At 41.8% G+C, this 20,143-nt stretch overlaps 1 protein-coding gene across 1 annotated transcript in view; it reads right to left on the bottom strand.

Moving 5' to 3' along the window:
• Positions 1–4,128: 4,128 nt before the first annotated feature.
• capns1a (calpain, small subunit 1 a) overlaps positions 4,129–20,143 on the bottom strand; it is a 17,232-nt gene continuing 1,217 nt past the window's right edge. Inside the window, exons 2-11 of the mRNA XM_089017061.1 lie at positions 18,969–19,025; positions 18,826–18,862; positions 18,642–18,734; positions 16,848–16,905; positions 16,602–16,666; positions 15,771–15,839; positions 7,211–7,289; positions 5,370–5,486; positions 5,244–5,302; positions 4,129–5,141 (exon numbers count right to left, since the gene is read on the bottom strand). Of these exons, the coding sequence (XP_088873187.1) occupies positions 5,115–5,141; positions 5,244–5,302; positions 5,370–5,486; positions 7,211–7,289; positions 15,771–15,839; positions 16,602–16,666; positions 16,848–16,905; positions 18,642–18,734; positions 18,826–18,862; positions 18,969–19,015 (651 nt within the window). The 5' untranslated portion in view covers positions 19,016–19,025 and the 3' untranslated portion in view covers positions 4,129–5,114. The remainder of the gene's footprint in view (positions 5,142–5,243; positions 5,303–5,369; positions 5,487–7,210; positions 7,290–15,770; positions 15,840–16,601; positions 16,667–16,847; positions 16,906–18,641; positions 18,735–18,825; positions 18,863–18,968; positions 19,026–20,143) is intronic.

Below are 20,143 nucleotides of genomic sequence, written 5' to 3' on the forward strand. Positions count from 1 at the left end.
AACATAACATTAGAAGAGAGAAAGGCGTTGACTACTCTACAAAAAGACACAAATATTACTATTTTGCCAGTAGACAAGGGCAGATGTAGTGCTTCTTAACACATTGGATTATGAAGACAAAATAAACAGGTTAATCAGTGATTCTAACACTTATGAGCAACTAAAACGGGACCCTTCCAATAGATACAAGAAAGAAATGATAGACTGTATCCAAAAGTTAGAGAAAGGAAAACATACAGACAAACAGATGTATTTTAGATTATACCCGGGAGAGGCCACGCCATGTATCCATGGCCTGCCAAAAATACAGAAAGAATGGTTCCCCCCCAGACCCATTGTTTGTAGCATTGACTCCTCTACATACAGTGTAGCCAAATATTTAAAAACTATCTAAGCTCCGTTGGTTGGTAACACAGAATATCACGTAGAGAACACCACAGGGTTTGTAGAGAGGATCAAAGACCTCATATTGGAACCTGAGGAAACTTTGGCATCATACGATGTGACTTCTCTCTTTACATCTGTCCCAACCCCAGCAGCAGTCTCAGTGGTGAGGACGAGTCTGCTGGCGGACGTTTCTCTGCATGAAAGAACCAAACTTAAAGCGGATCACATCTGCAAATTATTGGAAATCTGCCTTAATACTACGTATTTTCAATTTCAGGAGAAATTTTATAAACAAATTCATGGTTGTGCTATGGGCTCACCAGTTTCACCCATACTGGCTAATCTGTACATGGAAGAGATGGAGAAACAGGCCCTCACATCCTTCCCGGGGACAAAACCGAGACACCGGTTTAGATATGTGGATGATACTTTCGTCATAATTAAAAAACAATAAATTCAATCATTCACAGATCACCTTAACTCGGTAGATAAACATTACATTTACTCGTGAGAACATTAAAGAGAACCAACTTGCCTTTTTGGATTGTAAAGTAAGCATAAAAGAGGACAGAGCGCTAAAAATAGAAGTCTTTAGGAAGGTTACACACACACTGACCAATACTTACTTTTCGATTCGAACCATCCTCTACAACACAAACTAGGAGTTATCAGAACCCTCCAGCATAGGGCTAAACTAATACCAACAAGCGTCAAAGGCAGGGGAAAGGAGTCAAAACATATCAGGAGAGCACTCACGAACTGTGGGTACCCTCAGTGGTCGTTTAACAAATGTCAGAAAGAAAGAATAGGGGCTGAAACCAAAAATCCTGAAGATACAAAAAGAAGAGGAGTAGCAGTACCTTACATTGCAGGAATTTCTGAAAAATTACAGAGTACTTTGGCAACACAAAATTCCTACTTATTTCAAACCGATAAACACAGGCAAAAATTAGTGCATCCAAAAGATAGGCTTCCAAATGAAAAACAAAGTAATGTAGTTTATTCAATACATTGTAAGAATGAAAATTGTAAAGAGCAATACATTGGGGAGACTAAACAAATTCTCAAAAAGACTATCAACATCGCAGGGATAATACTAGTGGGCCTCAATCGGCAGTACATATGCACCTAAAAGCTAGCAACCACTCATTTGATGGCAATGAGGTTAAGATATTAGCAAAAGAACATAGATGGTTTGAAAGGGGAGTAAAAGAAGCAATTTTCATAAAAAAAGCTCAATCCTTCATTAAACTGATATGGTGGGGTGAGGTTTAATTTGGATCGTTCGTACAATAGCCTGCTTAGGCAACATAGGTTAGGCAACATTAGTAATGCTGATGAGGAGATTGGATTGGATTTGCCTTTATTAGTCTCGCAGTGGAGAAATTTACATTTCACAGCAGCAAATACCGATACCGGAGGGAGTGGGGCAATCAGGCCAGTCGTTAGTCAGGAATGTAGGAACAATCGGTGGGGCTGCAGGGAGTGGTCCTCTGCTCCCCCCAACCTAAGAGTAGGGACCTATCATAGCAGTGTCCGGCGCCGCCATGTCTGGACATTAGGGATTTATATATATATATATATATATATATATATATATATATATATATATATATCAGTGACGCGCGGTGAGGTTCATGGCTGGTGAGACACTGACGTCATCGATGACGTAGGCACTGACGTCATCGATGACATCACCACTCTGTACTTCGTATTTGAATGGTAAATGTGAAAATTCAGCGATTTTGAAAAAAATCCTAAAACGGTGAAGTTAAATGGACAAGAACTTTAAAGTACAAATCACTAAATACATCTAACTGTTTAATTTATTTTTCTATTTGATATTTCCATTACAGCTTTCCATGATGACATGTGAGGCACTGCCTCACCTGCCTCTATAGGGCCGATACTACCAGTAAGACTTTAGTTCGCTGAAGAAGCATCTTGGATAAGAGGCGAAACACCTTCAAAAAAGTACAGATGACGGATGAAGAAACCTTTTCTTCGATTTAGACTCGGGTTCAATTTGAAGTAGTTTTTAGACCACAGGTGTCAAAGTCAAGGCCCGCGGGCCAAATCCGGCCCGCCACAGCATTTTTTTCTGCCCGCGAAAGCAAATCAAACTTGTTAAATTCCATGATGATTGCTAAAATTTGAGCCAAAATTTCATATTTTTGGATGTCAACCACAATAAAAGTCATTATTCTTGACTTCAGATTTGAAAATGAGCTATTCATTAATTTGCTGTGTGCTCTATATGTAATATTTGACGGGATTTAAACATTCTAATGGGTTCCCCAAATTCATAACGGCCCTCGAGAGGAAACCATCAGAATCAGAATCATCTTTATTGCCAAGTATGTAGAACACACAAGGAATTTGTTTCCGGTAGAACACGCTGCACTAGTATCGTTGTCAAAAAAACTGCTAAGTGGCACTATACAGTTCCATTTTGGCTACTGTTGAAAGAGTTCAAAGAGTTAATGGCTTGGGGGAAGAAGCTGTTTAAATGTCTGCTGGATTTGGTAGCATTTTCATCGTTAAGTTCATAGAGTTGCCTGTTCTGTAGCCACAAGGGGACACAAGTCAATGTCTTATTGTGCCGGTCACAAGCTCTGATACATACAGACGGTTGTGTCAGGAAGGGCTTCTTCTTTTCCTTTCGGCTTTTCCCTTCAGGGGTCGCCACAGCGAATCAGTGTCCTCCATCTAACCCGGTTTTGTGCATCCTCTTCTCTCACGCCAGCTACCTTCATGTCCTCAATTTTCCACCGGCACCCTGAATGTCAACAGCGCCAATGGCGGTTGTTGTGAACTTGGGCCTCGACCGATCTGGTATGAGATTCAGAGGTTTGATTCGCATATGTGTTTTGGCAAACATTTTACATCGGATGCCCTTCCTGACACAACCCTCTGTATTTATCCGGGCCTGGGACCGGCACAATAAGACACTGGCTTGTGTCCCCTTGTGGCTGTCAGGAAAGGCATCCGATGTAAAAGCTTGGCCAAAACAAACATGCAAATCAAATCTCTGATTCTCCATTGGAAATGGGCTGATTTGTCTGCTGGGAATTTGTGTCTACTATTATCAAATAGTAGTCTTGTTGCAACACACAACAATTCACCATCGCATTATTTATGTGTTTTCCTGCTAATTTCGCCATCAACAAAGTTTTCAGACCAAACAAAGTACCCAAAATGCATTGTGTGTCGCTTTCTCGGTCAGTGACGATATCTACCGTGACGTCACGGTAGATATAGCCACCAACTCAAAAACAAGACCTGAATATTCAGCACAAGTCTTAAAAACGTAAAATATAGCAATATGCGGTGGAATCTTTGTAAAATAAGCTTAGTAGAAGTCATTTGAAGTCTCCTTCTTATTTTGCTTTCGGCTTTTCTCTTCAAGGGGTCGCCAAAGCAAATCAGTGTCCTCCATCTTTAGAGGTTTGATCCGCATGTTTGTTTTGGCCAAGCTTTTTATAAATTATGGACACATATGGCAAAGACGTCTTGGCGTGACATCACGAACAAGGGGGTGGGACCTTCTGAAACTCGTCATCCCGACGTCATTTTGAAGTAGTTTTGGGACACTTTAACTCATTTTATTGGTGTTTTGCATTTGACTAAAATTATCAGGGTATTTTAGATGCTATAAAACGTTTTTCTGATGTCAGTTAGGAAACAAAAAATGGTGTCGGTTGTCATTTAAGTGTTGGTTCTTCATTCAAATATCAAAACAGAGTACACCTCCTTTATTTCAAATACAGCACACGTGGCTATTGCAACAAGCAGTTAAAGTGGTTACAACTACAATGAAAAAAAGGCACATCGAATATTGGCTGCACGTCTTGGTAGCATACATATTTTCTATATTGTTTTATTCGTTTACACACTTTTTCTGTTGCAGGCATATCCATACAATGCTGAATTGTAACAACATAAACATAAATATTAATTTGGGCACGTGACACTAATACTTTACATAAAATTAAATACTGGTAATAGCTATCAGCCTTTCCAAGCAAAACATTGTCTCTGTATGTTAAAACATACTATAAGGGGAAGACTGGCAATTTTATAGTTAAAATTTTCATTGTGTGGTCTAATATTTTATTACGTAGCATTTTATTGCATCCAGCATTTGCAGGATGGACTGTGAGCACTTTATTTGATTTTATGCAAAACTACATTAAAAAAGACACCTTTGTGGCAATTCAACTCCTGTTATATGGGCAAGAGGCTTCCCTTCTAAAGTTGATGCTGACTTTCATAAATTTAACAATATTTTTTTTGCCAACTGAAATGTATTTGGTTCAGCCCAAGTGTTTTTCACATTTTATGTGGTCTATGATTGGGACTCCCCTCTTCACATTTTCATTTGGACTTGAGTGCAGCTCAAAAGCAAATCTCAAGCAGCTAACCTCATGACCTAAGCTCGGCATGCAATCCATCACGCTGGCTAACTGCTTCCTCATCAGCGGCGTGAACATTATCAGTGAGTCTTTGTGCTTCCGTGGATGCATAATGGCATAATTTCTGCCTTACAAGTAACATGGCACAGTCAACAATTCTATAACTGCCTTGTCATCAGGCATTGCTTTCAAAATAAAATTTGCAAAACAGTGAGGTGCGTGGAAAAAATAAGGACATTGATGGAAGGTGGGGAAAAAATAGATAAAACATCTAACACAAAAGTGGCACCAAATCAGGATCTCCTTCTGGGTTTAAGAATACATGGTCAATTGAAGCCACTGAAAAGACACAAGCACACAGAAGATAATACTGTCACAGCTAATAATCAAATGAGTTTGGCCTGCATCTATCCATGTCAAAGAAAAGTCAGATGTGATTACCTCCTGAACATTGACTTTGATGGTCCCACTTTTGTCCTTATCCAAAGTTTTAAAGGCACCTGAACAAAGAGCACTTTTAGCATTATCACATAAACCCTTTGCGGAGAAGGCACATCTGAAACTTACGGCACATAGCGTCCAGCCTGACGAGACAGCCAATGTAGTTGTCAAAATCCATGTTGCCACTTTCGTCGCAATACCTGCGAATGATCATCTGGAAAAGCTGCTCACTCAGAGGAAAGCCTGTGGATGACCATTTCAACAGTTCGCATAAAATAAAATGAATCATTTTCAGACTTTTTTTTTTTTTACAGACTATGAGGTCAATAACTGTCAAATGCGCTTCATTGTTAAATACTGTCATTTTTTTCCAGTCGAGACCAGGGGTCAGGAACCTTTTTGACTAAGAGAGCCATAAAAGTAAAATATTTAGAAATGTTTTTCAGTGCGAGCCATACGCACAAACGCAAACACGCACACGGGGCAACTTTTCAACAAAATGTCACAATGCATTATTTAAAATAACTGTGATAGTACTCGCCATTAGCATGAATGGTTTTCCGTTCCTCATGATTGGTAAAAATCCAGCCGAACGATCGGAATAAGTCAACTTGCCAGATCCATACGCAAAGTTGCGGCTAGCTAGCCTGCACACTGCTCATTCGCTTGCATGCTTGCTTTCTGCCGTCTCTCGCAGAAGTATATTGATGCTCACGTTAGCATGGGGTTTGTCCAACTGCCACTGACATTCGACACTGACACTGTTTCATCGATGGTAGTGTTCATTGCAAATTAGAATCACGGCAGAAATTTTTCTCTCCACAAATTCGAATCGCTCTGTCCATTCAACCTGAAGTGTATGATACTCGTCACCTTTTTTACTTGTCGGGCTTATTTAAAAAGGGGCGTTTACCTGTTTTGACATCAATAGCTACCATCCAATCAAAATTGCTCCTTGAACATCAATGGCCACCTTAGGTTAGTATGATCCAATCAAAATTACGCGTTCCGCCAACTGCAGCCCAAACAGGAAATGAATAACGAAAAACCGAGAATATGTATTTTGTTTTATCTCCGAGCCAGATGCAATCATCAAAAGAGCCATAGGCTCCCGACCCCTGGTCTAGACAAAGACGGAAAGTAGATTACAGTTTTTTTCAAGGTGCAATGAGTAAAGATGGACATATTTTCATTAATACTAAACAGTGTCTGAAACTCATGACAAAAAGTTAGTGGACACCAGGGCAGACAACTTTAAAGAGTTGCCTGCCCGGCCATAAAGTTTCCTGACCCATTTTTCACAACTTGAAACACAATAAAACGACTAATCGAAAGAAAAAAAAACATTGTTGTGAAGTATGAAGTATTTTTTTAATTAAGGGAGTGCCTACCACAATGCTCCCTTGCTTAATTTAAGGTAAATATCCCATGCTGAAGATTTTGCTCCAGTTGTCGTTTGTTGTCATGGTGCACAATGCAATGTTTGCCTTGTGTTGTCTGCTAAAAGCCATGTGGACTGCTCTTTCCAAGCGCCTTTCAAAACTCTCAAGTACACTTTACAGTCACGGTATAGTCCGAAGCACGAAACAGGATACTGATTGGCTGCGGTGCCGAGAATGCAAATGGACAAACTCATGTTATTTTGGCAATTTGCATACTTGTCACGGCAGCCAATCAGAAGCCTGTTTCGTGCTTCGGGCTATACCGTGACTGTAAAGTGTACTTCAAAGTTTTGAAAGGCGCTGAGAAAGAGGAGTCCACGTGGCTTGTAACGGTTTGCTTGTCGCTTATTCTTTATCGAATAAAACAAACGTTTAACTTGAAAAAAATCTCTTTCATTTCTTGAAGAAGTTGTCGGCCACCCGGGCCGAGACGTTTTGTAACTTGTACGCCTGACCTAAAAGTTGTCCCGGGCCTCCGGATACTAAATAACAAAATGTCAGGCTAAAAAATAAATTAAAGCTCACCTGCAGCTCTGAAGGCATTGGGCAATTCACCAGCCCCAATAACACCAGAACCATCTGAATCGTAGGACTTGTACACTCCCTAAACAAGAAGGTCAAATTTTCAAATATGCATTTAAATCTGGAAAGCCCTGGAACTTCACAGTATTTACAAATGGAACCTTGTAAAATCTGATGGTTCAGCTTCAACCAGAAAAGGAATTGTCATAATTAGCCTGAAAACAATTTGAAAGTTTGGAAACATCATCGAACAAGAGTACAGTTGAACTGAGTACATGTCATTAGTTTTTGCAATGTGAATCCGTCCAATTTTTAGCTAAGAAACTCTTTTGGGAGAATGTTTAAGTCGATGCCGGAGTGGTGGAAGGAAGTGGTCAGCTGAGCCCCTCTTCAAATTTACTCTTCGTAACAGATACGGTATACCAAGTAGAAACTTTGAAGGCTACAGGTAAGACAGTTGACCAAATATTGCTATTGAAACATGACTTTTTAAAATATGATCCCAAAAAATGTAGAAACTATCCATTTAATTATTTTTTTCATGAAAAAACTTGATGGGAAAATTCCTGTGAACAAGGACTAAATATTTTTATTCAAGAAATTCTGTGTTCTTCAAGATGGCGCTGCGAGAGTGGCTGCCTTTCCAGCACATTCTGTATTTTTTTCTTCTTCTTTCTTTCCTTTCAACTTTGCTGTTGTGAAATGTACATTTCTCCACTGTGAGACGAATAAAGGTACAGTGGTACCCCGGTTTTCGAACGACTCACAGTTCGAACAAATCGGCGTTCGAACAAACTATTCGAGATATTATTGCTTCGTAGTTCGAACAACAATCGGAGTTCGAACGCCGGTACGACGCGTGAGTGCGTACGCGAGGGTGGGATGCTGAGCGGCGTACGGGTGTATCGCTCTGTTCATGACCAAGTGTTGTCGCTAGAGGACGTGCTGCGTTTTGCTCTCGCGTTTAATACTGGTGTACGAAGAGTTTTAGCCCCTAATCATCATGCCTCCAAAGAAAGTAAGTGCTGCTACAAGTGAAAAAAGAAAAGTAGTGCGTACAACTATTGCATTTAAGAAATAATTAATCGCAAAATATGAAAGAGGTGTGCGAGTGTCTGATCTGGTTAGGGCAGGGGTGCTCACACTTTTTTTCAGCAAGGGAGCTACTTTTGAAATGACCAAGTCAAAATGATCCACTCTACTACTATTTATTGAGAAATATAGTGAAGATTATTGCAATTTATGTTGATGTATATCGGCATATGTTGCACAACACAATATAATTATGTCAATTGTTTGCCATTACCTGAGTTCAGCCTCGACTGGGATCACCACCTTATCGTGGTGAGGCACTTTGCGCGTCTCCATGACCCCGAGAGCTATGTTGGCTGGAGTCTTGTACTCCTGGCAAGGTCACCCAAGCCGAACAGGTCGGAGGGTAGAGGCCAGACAAAGAGTGATCCCAAACCCGCACCCGGGGGTAGGCGTAGGCGGAGTCCAACAGATCGGACCACCGGCAGCCCCTTGCAACCGCACTCACCTGAAGGTCGTCTTGAGTCCTCACTCTTGCCACTGGAATACAGCGGGTGCGGCCAAGTATGTGGGGGAAGGAATTGCGCGCCCCGTCCCTCACACTAAATCCACTAGTAGCGCAGGTTCCAGCTTCCACCATATAAGTCCACTGGCGATAGGATAAAGTGACGGGGGCAGGTCATGGATGTGACTGGAAGCTTCTAGCTTGATTCCTACACAGGGGCGGTACAGGATTGACGGTCGTTGCGAAGATGGGATGGAGCAACATTATCCTTCGGCAGCATCCTGTGCGTCTGAGCAGCCCTATTCAGGGTCCGCACTGCTCACCCCTTATAGGGGAAGGGTCTAGAAAAGGTGACCTAAACATTGCTTGTTCCACCACACCTGGGTGGCCTACCGCAGCCACCAAGGCATCCCCCCTCTGCGGTCGAAAACGAAATATAAATAAATTAATGACTATGAACCTGGCTTCCTGGAATGTTCGCACCCTCCTTGATGCTCGAGACGGGATGGAGAGACCTCGAAGACGAACTGCCCTCATCGCACATGAGCTCAGGAGGTACAACATCGATATTGGCGCACTCAGTGAGACTCGGTTCCCAGGCGAGGATTCACTCACAGAAGTTGGTGAGGGCTACACCTTCTTCTGGAAGGGTCTCCCAGAGAATGAGCAAAGACTCCATGGAGTTGGCTTTGCTGTGAAAAGCAACTTACTCAGTAACATCCCTGAGTCCCCCCAAGGCATCAGTGAACGGCTTATGACCTGGGGTATTCCCCTGGTAAAAGGTCGCTTTGCAACTTTAATCAGCGCCTATGCTCCCACCTTGGATGTTGACGACAACACCAAAGATGCCTTCTACGAGTCCCTGGATGCTACCATATCCAAAATCCCTGCCTCTGATAAACGTGTTCTGATGGGTGACTTCAATGCCCGAGTAGGTACTGATGCCAGGCTCTGGAAACAAGTGATCGGAAGACACGGGACGGGGAAAATAAACAGCAATGGCCTCCGACTCCTCACTCTGTGCTCTGAGCATCAGTTGATTGTAACTAACACCATCTTTCAACTGAAAAAGAAATACATCACATCATGGATGCACCCCAGGTCCAAACATTGGCACTTACTGGACTACATCATCACAAGGCAACGAGACCAAAATGACGTCTGCATCACACGGGCCATGCGTGAGGCTGAATGCTGGACTGATCATCGACTGATCAAGTCCAGGCTCAAGCTGAGAATTCGACCTTCTCACAAGAAACAGCAACCCCAAAGGCGTCTGAACTCAAGGGCCCTGGAGTCCCCAGAGTGTGCAGCCAACTACCGCAACAAGCTGGCAGAGGGACTTGCCAGCCTGGACAAGGACACCAGTAACGGTGACCTTGATATTGAAAGCAGGTGGAAAAAATTGAGGACAACAATTCATCAAGCTGCCTCTGAGACCATCGGCTTCACTCAGAAACGTCATCAAGACTGGTTCGATAACAGCTCAGCTGCCATACAGGAGCTTCTGGAAGCCAAGCGCAAAGCCCATACCACACTTCTCTCCAACCCTCATTCTCCACTTCTCCTCTCTCACTATAAGATCATCCGTGGTGAAACACAGAAACAGCTGAGGATGATGGAGAACAAGTGGTGGCTCAGCAAGGCCCAAGAAATCCAGAGGCATGCAGACAACAACAACACCCACGCCTTCTATGATGCTGTAAAATCCCTGCACGGCCCACGAAGACAACACATTGTCCCAGTTAAATCTGCAGACGGTTCTATACTACTGAAGGACAAACAGCTAATACTTTAGCGCTGGGCAGAGCACTTTGACTCCCTGCTCAACCAAGTAAACCCTTCAGACACATCTGTCCTTGACTCCCTCCCGGAGCTTCCATCAGTTCACAGAGGTCCTCTCTGCAATCCGGAGCCTTAAAAACAACAAAAGCCCTGGCCCTGATGGACTTCCAGCTGAGGTCTTCAAGAGCGGCGGTTACCTCCTGACACGGAAGCTTTACCACCTCATCTGCAACATCTGGCAAAACGGGACACTTCCTCAGGAATGGAAAGACAGCAACATTGTTACCATTTATAAAAGGAAGGGGGACAAGTCAGTCTGTGGCAACAGCCGTGGTATCTCCCTACTTTCTGTTGCTGGCAAGATTCTTGCAAAAGTAATGCTGTTCCGTCTTACATCGCACATTACCGAAGACATCCTCCCAGAGACACAATGCGGTTTCAGGAAGGATCGAAGCACTCTAGACATGATCTTCGCTGCGCGCCAAGTTCAGGAGAAATGCAAGGAACAAAACAAGGACCTCTATATCACCTTCATCGACCTTACAAAGGCATTTGACACAGTTAACCGTGACATTCTCTGGACCATACTGCAGAAATTTGGCGTTCCCTCCAAATTTCTCGGCATCCTAAAACAGTTCCACAGCGGCATGCAAGCAACTGTACTTGTTGGTGGCCAGCAATCTTCTCCGTTCCCTGTGGAAGTCGGGGTGAAGCAGGGCTGTGTACTGGCCCCTGCTATATTCAAGGTGATTCAGAAGGTGGCGGCGTACAAATCCAATTCCGCCTGGATGGTAGCCTGTTCAACATCAGACGCCTACAGGCCAAGACCAAGACCCTAATCAGCGACATCCACGAGCTACAGTATGCAGATGATTGTGCTCTGTTGGCCCACAGCCCAGCTGCCATGCAACATGCCCTTGATACCATGTCCTCCGTCTACCGATCACTCGGTCTCGTGATCAATGTAACCAAAACGGAGGTCATGGCAAAAGAGAGTTCTCCTACCCCAGCGTTCACCCTCAGTGGCACACCCCTCAAGGTTGTCCAACAATTCAGCTACCTCGGCAGCATTCTAACACCCTCCTGTCTAATTGACGACGACGTCCAGGCCCGCATCCATCAAGCCTCCAAAGCTTTTGGCACATTGCGTACTCGTGTGTTCGAAAACAACCACTTAAGAACTCCAACAAAAGTCGCAGTCTACCAAGCAGTGTGTGTGTCCACGCTGCTATATGGCGCAGAAGCCTGGACCATCTATCGACGCCATGTGAGACGCCTTGATGCATTCCACATCAGGTGCCTCCAACGAATCCTCTGCATCACCTGGCAGGATCGTGTCCCACACACTGACATCCTTCAACGCACCGCCTCCACCAGTATCGAGGCTATACTGGCAAAGAGGCAACTCCGGTGGTTTGGACATGTCATCCGGATGCCTAGCTGCCGCTTGCCTCGGCAGGTGCTTTATGGACAACTCCTGTCAGCGAATAGGAAGCCTGGTGGTCCTAAGCTGCGATACAAAGACCATCTTAAACAGACTCTAAAGAAATGCAACATCAAGCCCAGCGATCTGGAGTCTGTTGTAGCTAACAGGCCACTGTGGCGTTCCTTATGCCACGAAGGGGTGACACAACTTGAAAACACACGCACCCGGAGGAGGATCGTGCGGCGCGAGCAAAGACACCTCTGTGCTGCTTCAGTACCGCCTCGCCAGCCCGGTCCTGGCCTCACATGTCCTGAATGTGGCAGGATTTGTGGCTCCAGAATCGGGCTTCATAGTCACCTACAGTGGCATCGACGCCAGCGCCGATAACCACTGTCCAATACCCCACAAAGCAATGGAAGCGACGTCATCTTCGACTTCGATGGACTGCCAAGAGAGAGAGACCTGAGTTCACTCTGTAACTGGCAGACGAAACAACTGCACTTGAAAATATCAATGTGAAAAAAAATCATCCTCTCATTCCGTATTAAAGTGATACGTTTTTTCTTCTTACTTGGTCCAGCTCTTCCACTTTTTTATACTCTCTTACGTTTAAGGAGAAAAACCGAGGAGAAAATTAGGATGTAACTAACGACATCCTTGTTCACTTTGCAACGAAGGGGCGTTGTTTGAGCTCGCAGTGAGTCTCTCAATGAGATGTCATTTGATTGGTTCTCTGGTGTATCAATCAAATAAAGGGATGGCTGATTGCCTGACGTCAAGTTTTTTTCAAAACAACTCCACTTGATTTAATGTCAGTTCCTGACAATGTCACATCACCTTGTCTTGCGATCTACCCATAGTACCTTGGAGATCGATTGGTCGATCACGATGTACGTACTGAGCACCCCTGGTAGGGAATACAGCATGGCGAAATCTATGATCAGTACAATATTAAAGAATAAGGAGGCTGTGAAATCTAGTGATGTGGCTATGGGAGTAAGAACAAGTGTCATTGGATAGATATTTTAAGAAAAAAGAACATCCTGTAGCCGAGTCATCCGTAGCAAAGAGATTTGAACGTGTGAGCACCCCTCAGACAGAAGAGCTCCCCGAAGTTTTTATGGAAGGGGAATCTCGTTCCAAACAATAAATTTCCTTCCTCCGTTCACCTGCGCCTTCTGCTGACCACCACAAAGGTAAAAAATCCTATTTATAATTCCTTTCTTTACGAACATACGATTAGCCTGGGTTACATTTATGTTTATGTTATTTGTGTCTTTGCCATTTTGCTTACCATTTTCTGAGATATACATTGCTTTTTGTGTGTTGGTCAGCATTTTAATGTGCAATTTCATGCATAAAATAATGTATAAAATACTGTACTAAAAAGGTAAACATTCAGGATGTTTGAACGGATTAAAACGATTTACATTATTTGTAATGGGAAAAATGGTTTTCGAACCGGGTTCTGGAACGGATTATGGTCGAGAACCGAGGTACCACTGTACATCCAATCCAATCAAGTCAGAAGATTTTCACAAACTTGATGAAAAATGATATGGGACGACCCCAATTTTATTTTTAGTCAAATGCAAAACACCAATAAAAATGACTTAAAGTGTCCAAAATCTGCAAAAAATTTAGCTGCGAATTGGGCATGTTCAGAAAGCCCCGCCCCCAGTTCGTGACGTCACGCCAAGACGTCTTGCATTGCTGGAGAATAAAAACAATGGCTTCAGATTCGGATAATATGCTTTCTTGTTACACATCCAGTTATGAATATGATTCAAATACAGTAAAGTCTCGTTATATCGATATCGTTTATTGATAATACTGCTTATTACGACACTATTTTCATTTCTTGTGCACATTTCTAGTCTTTTTATGTATGATTAGTTCCGTTTAGTACGATTCATGGTTTTTACGATAATCCGGTTACGACGGTGCTCTTTTTCATTTCCCGCCGGCCATTTTGCTATGTTTATATCGATACAAAAGATAATTAAGGTGAATCGATATTTGCTTAGGGGTTTCTACACAGTACCACCATTATCGAAATCTGTCGTTTGTTAAAAGGTGAAAATGGGAAGCAGAAGAAGATTGAAGATTTTTTTAAATTGCATAAGATGTAAGCGTTGCAGTTTCCCTGTTGCAGTGTTATGTACATGTACACTGTACTGCACTGTATATGAATGCAATCGTTTTTTGCAACAATGTTTATTGTTTTGTCTGCTGAAGCGTGATGATTTTGAAAATTACTGTCCACGCCATACTGTATTAAAAATCCACCAGTCACGTAACCGGCTTCTGTGTCACAATAAAAAAAAAAAAAAAATCGGCCCTCAGCATGGGAAATGATGTGCACAGTCGCTGCTATAGTGGGTCGGTCTTTAAAAAAAACGGCGTAGCAGAGCTTATATACACTACTGTTGTTCAACACCAATTTAAACCATGGGTAAACATGAGAATTATGATATCCGAACATCATACAAGGCAATTGTGGCTGTGGAGGACAATCCAACAAGCAAATCCTTCCTATTTTATTATGTATCATTTTATGTATGGTTTTATTGTTATGTGCTTTGTTTTATTGTTTTTATTATAAAGTGTCCTTGGGTGTTTTGAAAGGCGCTTGAAATAAAATGTATTATTATTATTATCGCGAAAGAGTGACGTGACGTGCAGCAGAATACTTCATCAACGTAAGTAATGTAAACGTTGCAGTTTTGGTTTTTCATTCATGTATTTAATTGTGTTGCATTCAGATATCTTTATCGCTTGCAACATTCACTGTTTTTAATATGTTTGTACATACTGGCGTCCGTGGTTTCGTGTGAATAGAACAACGTGAGGATTTTTTTTGCATTGGTTGCATTTTCGAAAGGAAATAGTCATTTAAAAAGTGTAAAGACGTTTTTTATTTGATGCACACGTTTATTTTTCACTTCACTACTGTACAAAAAGCATGCTAGATACGCAATCCATGAACCCAATGATAAATTTACATGCCATATCAAAGATCCCCCATTTACGTATTGCCCCCCCCCCCTTTTTAATGCAGTTCGGCGCAGGACGGATATATCAACAGTACGGTTATATCGACATCTTTTCTGACTCCCGAGAATATCGATATAACGAGACTTTACTGTAGTTCTGAAGAGGAAAGCATACATGTTTGCAATCGACTAAAGAATTTATTCCGTGCCATTTTGAGGCAAACGGGCGGGGGGAATGTCTCACCCAAAAAGAGGCAAGAAAATGGCCACCGAGCTGTGAGGAATGAATCAGCCCGTTTCCACAGGCTGATACATTCCTTCCATGGAGCTTGGATTCCCTCTGCTGGCGGCTTTTGGATGTCACACAAGGGTTTCAAAAAAACAGTACAGCAAAATACATTGACGTCATGGAATGACCGCTACAATATGTCTTTTTTACGGTAAAGGGCGGTCCTTTTCTGATGTCACGTGAGGACTCGTCACCAACTCAAAAACAAGACTTCCTGCATTTTCAGCGTGAGTCTTAAAACGTAAAATATAGCTATATGCGGTGGAATCTTATTAAAATACGCCCAGTAGAAGTCATTTGAAGCCATTTTACAAATTATGGACACAACTTGTCCGGAGACGTCGGTTGTCCTTTAAATGACCACATTTCAATCGCAAAACTACTTGGACTGTGTCATCATTGTTCTACAGTACTAACAACAGTCTTTTCTCTCTGACTCACTGCTGACGGTAAACACTGGCCACAGGAATGCAACGGATTGGAAAGGAAACACCCATGTAGAAAAAATGCGTCAATTCTGCCATACTTGCCTGCCATTTCTTTATGTTATTCCAGAGGTATTTGAATTCATGGAAGCCAAGTTTTCCAGTGCTGTCACTCTGGGGCTTTATTAAGGTTCATGGACAAGCTTGAACAAATATGTGCCCTGTCATGTTTGCCTATGATGTATTTCAGTCCACCTAACTCAGCATACACACTCAGTGACCATTGTATTGGTTTTATTTTGGACAGCTGCTGTGAAAGGCTGACTGCATGGGCACTTGGTGCTTGCGCAACTTTGGATATTTTTAAAAACGACACCAAAGTTGAGGTGACAAAGGACAGCCAGGACACTATATCTGAATTGCTCATATTCTTGTTTGGTACGGCGGGCGACTGGTTAGCGTGACCACCTCACAGAGCTCACGGAGGTTATGGGTTTGATTCTGGGACCTGGCCTTCCTGTGTGGAGTTTGCATGTTCTCCCCGTACATACGTGGGTGTTCTTTGGGTATTCACGTTTCCCACGGTTTGATTGTGACTGTGAATGGTTGTCCGTTGTCAGCCGTCACAACCATGGTTGTTCATATTTCAAAAGAATGTGCTCAGAAGTTGTTCTGCTTTACATAACGGAATCATTGCATTCAGAAACTGAAGACATGACGATGATGATAGACTAATTTGATGATAGACTAATTTAATTGAGTGCATTCTTCTGTCTGTGTTCAGTGACCAAGTACAAGCCCGGTAATGGATATGTACTTGTGTGTGTCTAATTTCAAATTGTGCCCATTTTGAATCACACACTTCAGACAAACATTTCTCATTGCGCCAACACATAAAACAAGGCCTTCGAAAGGTAGAAAAGGTAAAAAGGATACATCCATGACTGCCACCATGCTTCTGCAAGACTCAATCGTGAAACCGTCTGTCTTCAGATCTCCATCTGAAAAACAGACATTCTTTTCCCTTCCGCAACATAATATACAATGCTTTCATATACATGCACACATTTCGATAACCCCCATCAGGATTTTAAAAATGGTTTCACATAGGAGAAAATAACTTTTGAATTTGTGGTAATATGTCTATAACATGTGCAAATACTGCAGAGCAAAATAACTTACGTTTTCCAATGATTTTGTTGAGGATGTTCATGAGTTCAGCGGGACTCACTTCCATGTCCTGTGAAAATTGAAGTGGAACTGTTTAAAAGTGCTGCCATACAATCAAATGTTGAATGTAAAATGGTTAAAAAAACAAAGGAATTTGGGACAAATGAAACTGATATTTTCATTAACGGCTGTCTCTGCATGTAATGAAAAGCAGCTCAGAATCAACCCTTTTTTGAGAATTAAAAAAAATGTAGCTGTTGCTCAGCACAGGGAAAAAAATTCAAGCCCGCTGACTCAGCAAGGCGGCCAAATGAATGAGAATGACCTCTTTGGTCAGAATGAATGGGTGGCAGTGAGCTTTGAGTGTCACTCGTAAAATTACAATTGCATTATTTCATCCATTGTACATGGGGAATTCTAAATATGGTTCAATGTCTATACTATACAGTGAATATGATGTACAATATATACTGTATTTTTTTTATTGGCGGTTCTGTGTCTCGCAGGCTTAAACCCACAAACAGATTGTCATGATGCCAAAAGAAATGTTATATAATTTCATGTTTTCTGGATTTTGGCTGGGAGAAAGGTGCACATTTCTCCCCACAGTAGAGTCGGGCGACCACCAATTGTCTCTGAGAAGGTGATTGCAACCACCTGGGAATGGCCAATTGTCGCTGGGACCTGATTGGCCAGAAGCTCAGGTGAACCACCTTTAAAACCAGACGGAGAAAGAAGAGGGAGAAAGGACAGCCTGGAGAGCAATGTTACCTTTGGTCTGTGGAAAACTGATATCCACCACGACTTCAAATAAAGAAACCTCAAAATATCCTTTCTGGATCCGGCTGAGTGAACTTTTATCATCTTTCCACCTGCTTGCTGTAACACATGTACGTCACTTCCTCACTTTACATACGTCACTGCCTCACTTTCCAGACGACACTACCTCACTTTACATACAGAAATTACAAGTATTGTCTGTTGTCAATTGTATGTCTTTTAGCCACGTTATAAGTGCCTTGCGTGTCTTGCACGCTGGGTCCGAGAGGACATTAATTTCATTTGTGCTGTATGTCATGCATATTAGCACGTTTGACAATAAAGCTGACTTTGACTTGACTTTGACACATATTTTGTCCATACTGTATGTGGAAAGACTAATGGATGAAAGCTTCTGTGCATTTGAGGGGCTGGACTTTGCCTAGTGGCCACATTATGGAACGGCAATTTATAGTTTGAATCTTCGCAAAAATAGCTGACAAGACTCAGCACTGGGGAAATATTCTCATACCCTCATCTCAATTTTCTGTAAGGGTCTTCCTGTTCACTCACAGTGGACCCCGACATACTTGTGGTTCAACCCCTGCGGATTCACCTATGTACAGATTTAATAAAATATATCGATATTTTTTGTGTTTGTTTTCGGGAGGGGGGCATTGCGCATTATTTGTGAGAAAATAAAGCATTATTTTACTTTCATCTAAACAATATTTTGGGTTTTAAAAAAAAAGAATTTTCCACAATTTCCATTTGTTTATATCATGTAATGCATATAACAGGGCAGCAATTACACATGCATTTCTGCTATTCACGGGCTGGCACAATCACTCTCCTCAGCAAATAGATCTATTGAAATTTCCCCTGAATTACTGAAATTAAATCTCGAGTAGGACTAAACAAAAGAGGAATTTGTAAATAATGAAATTAGAACCATCAAGTTGGTCAAAAGACAGATTGTGGTTAACAATTAATACTCAATACAGATAATAAAAACATTCAGACAGGTGAATTGGGTGGCATACTCACATCTCCGGCAAGTTGCTGGAAGACTCTTCGGAACTGTTTCTCTTCATCACTCTCATGCTGCTCTGCATATGCAAGAGGTCTGCGAGGTGCAGGCTTTGAAAAGGTTACAAATGTTGTCGTTAGTCTTGAGTTAATAGTGCAGCGATTCAAGCGTTGAGTAAAGTTGGAAATGCCTGTCACTCACAGGTTCGGAGGGAATGAACTGGGCTGGGTCAATGTTCCTGCAAAAGCACAATTGAGAAGTTTAAAAGACAGACTGCATGTTTTGGTATTGGATCTTTTTAGTGTATGTGTGTGTGGGCATGTGCTTTGTGTGCATGATCTCACCCGATTACATTGATAAGGCCACCAATGAACTTTCTGGCAAACGACATCTTTCGGCAGCTGTGAAGATCAAATGCAACATTCAAAGATACAAACCCAACAAACATTACATGGGTCAGGATGCAACAGTGGTGGTGTGATTGTGACCACTTTGGCATGTCGGAAGATATTTGGTTATTTGTATCCATGCAATTAGGATGTACAATAACAAAGATCGAACTTGTGTCCGACAAAGAAATTGCTACGTGGTCAACGCAAAGCTGACAGTGGTCATTGACCCACAATACTTTCATATATATATATATAGTAAAGTCTCGTTATATCGATATTCAAGGGAGTCCGAAAAAATATCGATATAACCGGGACTATCGATATATCCGACCCTGTTTGCATGTAATTTTCTCCGTGCGTGCATATAAATAGTATCGATATAACCGGGACTTTCGATATATCCGACCCTGTTTGCATGTAATTTTCTCAGTGCGTGCATAGAAATAGTATCGATATAACCGGGACTATCGATATATCCGATATCGATATAACGAGACTTTACTGTATATCCATGAAAATAAAAACATTTCAACATATACAGTATGTTGAAGCACACTACAGTACTATATGTTTAGATGAGCCGAATAACTAGTGCCTCTTGCAATTTTTTAATGATGACACTAGTGCAGCTGGAGACAAATGCCTTGTGTGTTCTTCATACTTGGCCAATAAATATAATTCTGATTACTAGTTAAAATGAGTTTTGTTTATCTGTTTCCTAATTTCATGAAACACAAACATCTGGAACAATTTTTTTAACCTACTCAGGCACTACCCTTTGGAATTTTGACAGGATTGCATGAATGAGCACTATTATACTCACTGAACACAGATGTGAAGACATTCCTATTTATTGGTCTTGTTTCAGGTAAATAAATTAAAAAAAAAAAATCATAAAAAGCATTTTTTGTAATCTCTTTTTTTATGTAACTGTTTCAGAACCATTTTAAAAGCTGTTGCTTATTTGAAAAAGTAGATTGTTTATGTTAATGTTCAAGGGCCATGTAATAATTTAGTTAGAAAGTGAGAATTTTTTTGATTGATGTTTCCAAGGTGTCCAATATTAATCTGCCAAATTAAATGTAACCGACGAACATCCCCCCCCCCCCCCCAGGTAAATTAATGCT

Source organism: Hippocampus bargibanti, linkage group LG16, assembly GCF_051943395.1.
Source record: "Hippocampus bargibanti isolate YZ-2025 linkage group LG16, ASM5194339v1, whole genome shotgun sequence".
In the NCBI taxonomy this organism is placed as follows: domain Eukaryota; kingdom Metazoa; phylum Chordata; class Actinopteri; order Syngnathiformes; family Syngnathidae; genus Hippocampus; species Hippocampus bargibanti.